At 36.4% G+C, this 10,950-nt stretch overlaps 1 protein-coding gene across 1 annotated transcript; it reads right to left on the bottom strand.

Annotated features, from left to right (window-relative positions):
• Positions 1-6,349: 6,349 nt before the first annotated feature.
• On the bottom strand, positions 6,350-10,352 carry LOC149834941 (uncharacterized). The gene is made up of 2 exons (XM_090010341.1): positions 7,876-10,352; positions 6,350-7,688 (listed from the first exon to the last, which is right to left on the bottom strand). The coding sequence occupies exon 1, from the start codon at positions 10,267-10,269 to the stop codon at positions 9,700-9,702; it is 570 nt and encodes a 189-aa protein (XP_089866467.1). The 5' UTR covers positions 10,270-10,352; the 3' UTR covers positions 6,350-7,688; positions 7,876-9,699.
• Between the last annotated feature and the right edge of the window lie 598 nt (positions 10,353-10,950).

The following is a 10,950-nucleotide window of genomic DNA, read 5'->3' on the forward strand; positions in this document are numbered from 1 at the left end:
GGCCAACCAAAAGGATGAAGAATAAATCCGCGATATGGCCAGCAAAGAGAATTCAATGTTGTTGCAAAGCCATAAGTGATTGATATTGATCGCAGTCAATGACACATTTTTAAAGACCATTCTTGATAAATAAAGCAGTCGAAATATCCTGGGTGATACAGAAAAATCCACTCAATTTTCATATCTCCTCAATCACCTAAGCTGCAATTAAATATCTGCAAAAGGGATCTCTCAATTGTCGTCAAGATGAAGGCGAATTAAGCGAGTCGACCCCCGGGGCCAAAGAAGATTTGGATCATCTCCAAGATGACGGAGTTTGTGACAGATCCTTCCAGGGAAAGTTCAGATCACTGTCGAGATGAAGGCGAGTGTGATGAGCCTACCGACAAACCCTAAAACATATTTAATTCCAGCTATCATCAAGAGATTTCCTACCAAAGAGCCAATAATCATCATGATAATCCCTGAGAGAAAAGAAGGATCAGAACATCTCTGAGATGAAGGAGTTTGTGACGTACCCTTTCAAAAAAAAAATAAAGAGATAAGTCAGGACATCTCCAAAATGAAGGAGGATGTAATTCCCGAAAAATCCAAGAGATCTCCAATCTGCTAAAAAGAGTGCAGAAAGATCATCATGAAAAAAGAATCCTAAGATATCAGACTTCCAAATCTATCAAGAATCTTCTTTAATTTTGTGAAATTCTTTTATCAATATTCTTTCACCAATAGCCCTCACAATATCAAGAATACTTTCTTTTCCGTCCATATCAAGGAAATTGATAGCTTCCTTGAAAGAAAGTCAATCGCAATCAATTTGAATTCGAATCTTGATTCTACGGAGTTAAGCCAGTCGGAGGTAATACTTCAGGTAGAAAAGAGGGAATACTTTCAAAACAATGTGCATCATTTTCAATTATTTTGAATCAACAACAATTTTCAACATTTTGACAATATTTTCTAGCTATCCTGGCATGAAACGAGAGCTTGAGGTTCATCTTTGGTGCATCCTGACATCAGTTGTTATCCCTTTTAAGGACTTGATAACGGAGTTTTCAAAATTCCTTCCCTTCTATTGGTATAATCTGAGCGCACGGGCTCTCAGATTCGCACACTTCCCTGTGTCCCCACTGTCCCACCATAGACAGTCCAATTTCGGCTTGAGGTTAAGACACCAATTTCAGCAAAAGGCAATTTCAAAAGTTAATTAGTTTCAACAATGAGGCGCCCAAAATCAATCCCTTTTCAAACTTTAGGGACCCCAATTTCCTTCCTTTTGTAAAACCCCTATCAGACTCATTGTGCGGAAATCCGAAGGTTCCATCACGGTCTCTTCTTTCGAGGATTCCATTCATTTTCTGCCCAATCAGGTTAAGGGTATAAACCTGAGCCTCATTTGATGAGGTATTCCATTTTCTGCCCAATCAGGTTAAGGGTATAAACCTGGGCCTCCTTTGATGAGGTATTTCATTTTCTGCCCAATCAGGTTAAGGGTATAAACCTGAGCCTCATTTGATGAGGTATTCCATTTTCTGCCCAATCAGGTTAAGGGTATAAACCTGGGCCTCCTTTGATGAGGTATTTCATTTTCCGCCCGATCAGGTTAAGGGTATAAACTGGGCCTCCTTTGATGAGGTATTTCATTTTCTGCCCGGTCAGGTTAAGGGTCAAACCTGAGCTTCGTTTCTACACGAGGTATTTTCTGTCCCATCCAGGTTAAGGGCAAAACCTGAATCTTATTTCTTTTCGAAGTAAAATTTTCTCCTTATTCTTCATTTCATATCTGTCATCATCACTTGAACTAATTCTTTCATACCCAGTCAGATTCATCTAACTGGGGCATTTTTATAATCCAAATTTGGTGTGTTTTCTTTGACACTAAGCTCGGCTTTCAACCGGCTTAGCAGCAAAGAGGGGCATCTGTAAACACCCCAAATTTTCACCCTCATCCAGTGTCATTACAGATCATTGCATGTCATTACATGTATTCTGCATAGCATTGCATGTCATTGCATAGCATTGCATGTCATTGCATTTCATTTTCGAGATCCAGCACTCCTATTTCAAAACATTCAATCCAGATTTGAATTTTAAAGCTTTTATTTCAAAAATCCATTTCAAAACCTGGGTTTTTATTCAATACTCTGTCATTTTCCAACCCCAGGACTTTATATTTCGAAATATTTTCTCAGAAAACAATCTGGATTCATTTCAAATTCAAATTTTAATCGATTTCAACTCACAGATGAGACCCATTGAGGTGGTGTCGCTTCTGAATTCCTCTATTCATCAAATTTCTCAAATCTTTGAAAGTTTCAGTCCGATCAGGACTCTGTCTCAGAGTCCTAATCCGGTCAGGAGTCTGGTTTTTAAGTCTGTTTTACTTCCATTTTCAGTCTTTTTCGATTATTTTCAAAATTTAGGTCATTTTACATAGTCCAGTTAGTTCAGGATTCTATTTTAGAGTTCGGTTGAGTTAGGAGTCTAACCCTGACTGTGTTTTCTGACTTATTTCATCATTTCTTGAGAAAATCTTTTGAAAATTCTTTCATTTGACTTTTAAAATCTAAAATCTCAGAGTCCTAAGAGTTCAGGACTCTAACCCGGAGTTCCAGTTCGCTTGAGACCCTATTTTCAAAGATCTTGAATTTCAAATATCGATTTGAACCCCTTTTCAAAGCCATTTTCAGTGTTTATTTCAAAATTTCTAAAACTCGATGTGGGCCCACTCAGTTGGCACCATATCCAGAGGAATTCTAATTCAGTTAGAACCCTATGCCATTTCAAAAATCCTAATTTTAAGATTACTTTTGAAAATTCTTTTGAAAACTCCTTCAATTTCGAGTTTTAAAATCATCTTTTTGTAAAAACTCAAGTAGGGCCCACTCGGGGTGGTGCCATATTCGAGTCAGTCAGGGCTAGACTAGGGTTAGTTGATGTCTTGGTTAGTTTTAGAAATTTAGAAGAGTCAAAATCCATTTTGAAAACCCATTTTTAAAACTTGATTTCAAACTATTGTTTTTAAAGGTTTTAGTTAAGATTTTAAAATCAAATGTGGAAAGTGCCAAGTGGCACCACATTTGGAGTCTCTAGGGTTAATTAGGGGTGTCATTAGGTGTTAATTAGGATTAGGAGTCTCTAAAAAAATCGCCCCCCTTAATGACTTTGGATAAGTTTTAAAAAGGGCAAAAAAGTAATTTGAAAATCCAAGACTAAACCTAATTTTTTTTATAAAAGGGAGCATAGGGGGGGACGATTTTTACTATTCACTTACCTTCAATTCTTGGAGCTTCTCTCTCCTCTTCAGCCCTTCCTCCATTGCTGCAACTCCAAGGTATGAATTCCTTTGCTTTTTTTCATATTTTATTTAATGATTTTAATGTTCTAAACCTAGATCTAGGCTTGGATACCCCTCCTTATGGAAGATCAATCATGATTTAACCTCAAGAACCATCAAGAATCAGCAAGAACGGTCCAAAAAGGTGATCTACCCCTGTTTTGGATGATTTACAGGGATTTTAATCCATTAGAATTGATTTTAATATGATTCTTTACATTATTAACCAATAAAATATATGATTTACCCTTTTTAATGGGTTAAATCTATGTTTTAAAGGTGATATCAAATTCCAACCATTGATTCCCTGTTTTTATTTTATTTTCATGGTTTATTCATGTTTGTTTTACGTTCTATAGCATAGAAATAAGTTTTATTTACTGTTTTATGGTTTATTTTATTTATTTACATTAGTTAATGCATAGTTTTTCAAGTTTCTTAAATTTCTGTGTGTTTTAGGTTTAGAACAGTAAAGATAATGTTATTTCGGATTGAATTTCTCATTGTTTATTTCTGATTTTTTTATATGTGATGCATGCATGAGTTATTGAGTTACTGTAGAAAAATCAGAGGTTTTGGATCTCGGGAACCCTGTCAAAAAAATCAGACATCAAATCGGGTTTTTAAAGCTTTAAAATCGTGGTTAAAATCAAGAAGGTAACTTGCTGTGATGATATTTCTCTAATCTTATATCCGATTTTAGATCTGTAAAATGCTATGGATTCACATTGAGTAGATCTGTCTGCTGTGAAATTTTCGGATTTTTTTATCACTGTTTAGTATTTTTCCCCTTTTAGAGAATCTGTTTTTAAATTTAAAACTCGTTAGGGTTTACCAAAACCCTAATCAGACTTGTGTTAGTCATAAATCCCAAACCACAGATCCGATTCATGATCTGTAAAAAGTGAGTATTGTTATTTTTTTGTCTACTGTTCACCACTAAAATTTCAGAGATTTTTGATTAGGATTGCTATTTATGTCTGTATTTTCAATCTGAAGTAGCCGTTTTAATCCCTGTTAAAAGTGATATATTTTAGCTCAGATTGCCGGAAGGGTTTCTCCCTAACCGGAGATGATTTTTCCGATCTGTAAATTGAGAAATCTCTGTTTTTCTTCTTAGTTAGTCTCTGTAAAATTTCATAAATTTTCATGGAGATTTGATCCCTGGTTCAGGTCTTGGATTGAGACTGGTTGGTGAATTAGGTCAAAAATAGCATATTTTAGGGTTTAATGCGATTTTCGGATTAATTTAATGTCAAAAAATTATTTTTATAATTCCAATTCGACATTAGGGTTATAACAAGTGCAGGTACCAAGTTTTATGGATTTTGAAATCCATTTGATGGCTGAATTAAGCAAATTGCAAAACCGGGTTCCTGAAAGATCCAAAAACACTGCTAAAATCACAGTTTTTGTGATATTGTTGGATTTTCGTGCATAAGCATATATTTTTAGGGTTTAATCATGTTCATAATCATATTAGGATGCTTTAGGTTTAATTTTGTGCTCATTTGATTTCATTTAGTGCATAAAACCTAAGTTTTTACCAAAATCTATTTCTAAAAACCCTGATTTCAAGGCCATAGTCTTGCTATCAGGGGCAATTTGGTCATTTGACCTAAATTTCGAAATCTCTAACCCTAATTTCATATTTTTAATCATGTCATAGCATATTTGGTTTGAGTTTATTCCCTTCAAATTTCAAAACTTGCATTTTATCAAAATATCTTTCTAAAAATCCTAATTTCAAGGCCATAGTCTTGTTATTAGGGGTATTTTGGTCATTTTGACCCCAATTTCAAAATTTCATATCTTCTTTTTCATATTTATTCAATTTTATTTCATACTTTATCATTTTTATTTAAGGGAATCAAGGAAAAGGCTTATATCTAGCAAAATCCAGTAATTTCTAGATATTACTGGATAAATCTAGAAAAGCCAACATATTTTCATTAACAAAGTTTTCTAGTTTTGCAGGTACATTGAAGACTTTATTTTTTCATGTATTTAAATTTCAATAGTGATGTAATTTGTAATTAAACTTTGGAATAAGAATTTACATTTCCTGCTTAGCTTAGGTTGCATTGCATATAGTTTATTTTTTTTTTTAAATAATGTTAATGTGTGATGGATGATGATTCATGCATATTTTTACAAATTCACCATGGTCTACACGAATGGCACATGCACTAGCTTTTATGAAGTTTATAAACTTGGTGGAATACGTATTTATGGCCATAGTCAGAATATGAATGATACCCAGATTTATGATCTTCACATTAGCCACATTCAGCCTACACTCTTAGGCTAACTTCAAAATGCACTGCATTTCTCAAAATACAAAAAGTATTTCTCAATTCCTCAAAATCATATTCATGCATTTGCCAATTCCAATTCAAATTTCAATTCAAAGAAGTTCATTTTCTCAAAATCTCCTAAGTCTTATAGCAAAATCGATTTTCCCAAAGACATTGAATTTCAAAGAATATTTCAAGTATTTCCCAAGTTCCAAATTCAAATTTTCTAAGTTAGAATTTCAATTTCAAAGTTTGAATTCAGAGAAACCAAGTCTCTCAGAATCGATTTTCACCAAATGTCAAGGATTTCTCAAAATCGATTTTTATCTCTCTCAGAAGTACATTTCAAATCCCATTTCACGATTTCTCATGTGATATCATTTCCAAGATTTACATTTTCTAAATATTCCAATCATTCAAAGCAAACATCATGTTTTCAAATGTGCATTTTCTGAAAATTCATAGCACATGCCTGATTCTATGTGCATTTAGAAATTAGAATATGATTTGGACAAGTTGAATAGAGTAGAGCATAAGATTGATCATTGGTTCAATTACCCCTGTTAAAGGTGGCAGGAACGGTTGAATCTCGTACCGACAGGCGAGTCCCATTCTACGGAATTTTTCTGCATTTTTAAACGGAGGCGAGTTATTTTCAAAATCTTTTTCAAAGGTCAGTTTGACTCGCAAAAAAGTAAAAATTTTGCGATGATAACACTCACCAGATTGATCTTCATGAGATTCAACCTCTTTCACGAGAGTCCTTCCTGACCCATTATTCTTGACATGCCCCCTCAAGTCAATCTCCACGAGATTGAGCTTGTGTCTAAAATGAGTATTGGTGACAACTAAGACCTGTCACCAATACTCATTCAAGTAAAGAAAAAAAAATCCACAGTTGGAAGGCCAATATGGGGAGAGCAACTGAAGAAAACACTCCCACATTAAAATGTTAGAACTATACTCAAGTCTTTAGAATCACATTTCTTCAGTTGGCCAGGATACCAATGCAGGATACAGCAAATACGTAAACAGCAGTGTAAGGCTAAGCTCCTTAAAGGTTATACACAAACATATCCTAAATTCTATCAACAAACAATTTTCTTAAGCATCTCGGAGCATGGTGTTCTTATATAATGTGATCCTAAACCATCAATCAATAAAAATTACCTCCAAAGGATGGATTGCAATCAATGGAGCGCAGAACTAAGAACTCAGATGTTAGTGACTGTTGAGTTGGAACATATACAGATTTCACCTGGACAACATAAGCAACAAGCACAGAGAACTTCAAAACTAAAAATATCACTAGCAAAGAAAAGCCACAAATTGGAGACCCCATCAGGAGAAATTGTATCATATGAATGACATATATATCACTACAAATCTGTATAAGATGACATTGCTGTAATATGATTATTGAAAGAAGTCCTAGCTCAACAGTTGAGAGAATGAATGAGTTTAAAAAGGTAGAACAAATAGTTCTACAATTCTAGATAAAATGGAACCTTTAGTGCATTTTTTTATCGATATTATGCAAAGTATCATAAATAGATGACAATGAAAGTGGAAAGAGATGTAGCATTCCACAAAGCATAAACTCGTGCAAGGGAAGAAGATCTTTGAGGTATTTGACTAAAAAGTGCACTCAGACCAGCTGGGAATGAAGATAGCAATGAAAGTGGAAGGATGAGCAAGACAGAAAGGAAGGCGCCAAGAGAAATCCAGTAGAACTGATCCCCCAGAAGTATTATCGTTATCAGTAGCAGCATTTTCTCTTGAAATATGTTTTAATAATTGATGAATAAGTCAAATGTATCATCATTCAATCAAATTACACTGATTGTACCTGGCAGGCGATGGGCCTAGTATTTTGTAGTAGAAGAGAAAAAGGGAACATGAAGCCGCTTTTGTAGTCCAGAGATTGCAAATTGCTACTATTTAATATCTCTCGGTTTACACCTCCACTTATTCTCTTGCATGACAAAATATGATTGGTATACAGCTGATTCTGCTGCATTAGCTCACTGCTGTTGCATGAAACTGCAAGGCTTTTACTGCAGAAAAACAACAAATGGACAATATGAGGCCTTGTCATTAAGAAATGATAGAATACTTCCAAGTCACCAACTGCGAATGAAGAAGATTCCTCACTCAGCACGAAACCTTGGTTTGATGCTGATGAGGCTGGTATAAGAGAGGAAAACGGAAGGAAACATGAGCAGGTTACATTGACAACTGTACCTTGCATGATTAAAACCGCTTGTCCTTGTTCTTTTGCAAAGACTTTATTTTGCAGCAAAGAGTTGCCAACTATTATTAGAAGGCCTAACTGATAATAACCAGAAGCTTGAGGAAGGTTTCCAGTGCTTCCTGTTAGAGGGAGAAGTACTAGATCAGCTTGAAAGGATAAAGTTCACATGGCATGGTTTACAATTTATGGTTGAGTTAGTTTTATAATTATTTTGCGAAGGTAGTAAAAACAAACTTAAAAAAGGTTGCATAAACAAAGAAAATGTCATATGATTACTTTATACAGTCTGTAATATTGTTGTGCTTGCTTCCTAGTTTTCCGAACTAAAACTCGGAAGTCAGGGCACATCCCACTGTACACAAAGAAGAAACCAGTGCTTTATTAGAGGAATATCAACTACAACTGCACGTACAGAGAAGTGGAAAAGGAATATATTTCCCTATGCCATAATGCAGGAGGTTTGCATTTTTTAATTGACAAGCAATATATCAGTCTTTAAAAGCAACAAAAAGCTCACGAACAACAATCATTTGCCTGCACGTGTAACTTGCTTGATAATCAGGCATTGATATCTAAAATAGAATCTTAATTATATTAAAAAATTACTATTCACACTTAAAGGCTGATACTCTTATGGACACAATAAATAGAAACTTAGAGGTCTTTTGACTTATCATCTGTTTACATTTTAAACAATTACTAGAAACACTTAAACTTTTATGCCTGCTTTTTCAATATCATTTTTTATGAATAAGATTTTGAGGTTTGCCAACATGGCCTTATAGGGATAGATCACCTTGACTCTAGCCCCTTGAAACTAATATTTGCACTAGATGCTACAAATTGTCTTAAAAAATTCCAGACTATTTTATAGACTCTTAATGAAAAGGAAAACGCAATGTGCATTTCAGACAGTCAATGAAAACTGAGCAACATAAACTACATGCAATGGTCAGGCCGATTACTTATAACAATAGAACAGGGGCCAAAGTTTATGAATCTTGGAATTGAACAAAAAGGCAAGGGATGTGGAACCAAGGACCACTGACGGTTTATGAGGAAACAAATGAGTGGAAAATGCTTAACACAATAAGAAGAAATTAAGACATTCAATGCGAAGATAAGCACATGGAATTTTGGATAAAAGGCAACAACTGCTAGAACAACATTGTAATTGACATCTCTTTTACAGAATCACACTTTGTCAAAATGGAAAAGAAAGTCAGGTATGGAGAAAGTGAAATAAAAGAAGACAATGAGCAGAAAATAGTTTATACAGAGCCTTTAGTCAATAAGGCAACCAAAGAAACTATTTCCATAGTTGTAAGCCAACAACTTAAACCAGAATATCCGGATCTACAGCCCAGAAGATCCTGAGGGACGTGTTACAGGGGGATTCGAACTACAACATCCAACTCCTATAGCTGATCTCTAAATCTAAAACTACCAACCAGCAGCTAGAAATCTTTGACGCTGATACCCATCAAACCACCACCAACCAATGACAACAAGCCTTGCAATTATACTCCATTTCAACAAGTAAGCTACTGAATAATGAGAATCGAGAGTACCACCAAAGAATATAACCACATAAAATTACTGAAAAATAATATACGCAAAACTCAATCTCTGATCAGCAATCAAAGAGTTCTAGATGTTAGAGTATGAAAGTAATGGATGCCAATCAGAAGAACCAGGGGCTAATATAGACGAGAAATTCTAATATCACCGTGAACTAAATATGCTATCATATTTCGAAAATTAGTCTACACTTTCTCGTTTGAGAGAGAGGGGCAGAGAGCAATGCATCACAGTCACATCAAACATCGAGTTCGTTCGAAATACACATCCAGAAAAAGTAAAGGAAAAGCCGTAACAATCAAACCCCTCCATCGGAAAACACAGCTTTCGTTTCTATACAGATCACCACGGGAGAAGAGTAGAACACCAAGATCTGTTTTCCGAGCTCTCATTGCTGCTGGGTGGGAAGCGGAGGGGGTACACCCGGCCGAGGCGGCCCAAACACTGGAACAGACCCTCCAGGCGGAGGAGGCATCCCAGGAAGAGGAGGAGGCGGTGCCATTCCAGGCCGCATAGGAGGCGGAGGGCCCCTCATCGCTTGCAGAGGGGGCCGGACCCATCGGCCGGAGGCCAAAATGCTGCGGAGGAGGCGGCATGCCCGGCCCACCTCCCGGCATTGGTGGCGGCATGTCTGACCTAGCCGCGAACTGTGGCTGACGAGGGCGGTGCATGGGCAGGGGAGGGGGCGGCTGGCCAGGGAAGCCGGGCATCCGAATACCAGGAGGGCCGGCAGGTGGTGGGTAAGAGATCGGCTGGGCGGAGACTTGCACCATAGGAGGTCGGGACATCTGGGGCAGCATCATGCCTTGGGAGGGACTGCTTCCCTCGGCTGCGCGGCCCCTCCTCTCCTTTGTTCCCCAAATTGTAGTATCGCTGTTACTGAAAGAACATTGAGTGCCCCCATTAGCCGTCACCAATTAGGTACTTTCTCTAACGGCCATCACTAATTACAACTTTTGGTTTAGTGAACCAGGTGGGAACATACTGAACTTTGATCTCTTTATTTGCAACTTTTTTTATAACAAAATGGTACTCAATTTTCTACGCGCAAAATATAGGTGGTTCACCAGATATTTAGCTCTCTTAACAATTGTGTGAGCCACACTAGTTTATAAATGGCTCAAGCAATGACTTAATATTCTTTTAGTGATAGATCCCACTTGGACTCTTCTCTTTTTTCAAAAACCCAACCCTCTGGTTGATTCATTTTTCTTTTTAAATATCCGTGTTCCGACTCAGACTCTTTTTCAAAAAAACTCAATTGCCAGGTAGAACCTTCTTCCAAAATCTAGTCTTTCGGCTAATCCATTCTGAATTTCAAGCTTCATATTTATTCTCTTTAATAAATCTTTCATTCCCGTTCAAGATAAGGGGTTAATCCTGAAAATTGGATCGCATACAGCTAACTGTCCATCTAAATCATAAATCTTGTCATATCCCTTCTAAATTCAAGTCCCAGGTTATCTCTTCACAAAATCTTCTAT

The sequence above is a fragment of the Nuphar pumila genome, chromosome 6 (genome assembly GCF_984573655.1).
Source record: "Nuphar pumila chromosome 6, dmNupPumi1.hap1.1, whole genome shotgun sequence".
NCBI classification, from domain to species: Eukaryota; Viridiplantae; Streptophyta; class Magnoliopsida; order Nymphaeales; family Nymphaeaceae; genus Nuphar; species Nuphar pumila.

Excerpts from the sequence above, each read along its gene's own strand:
- LOC149834941 (XM_090010341.1), bottom strand. The coding sequence starts at position 10,269 with ATGATGCTGCCCCAGATGTCCCGACCTCCTATGGTGCAAGTCTCCGCC.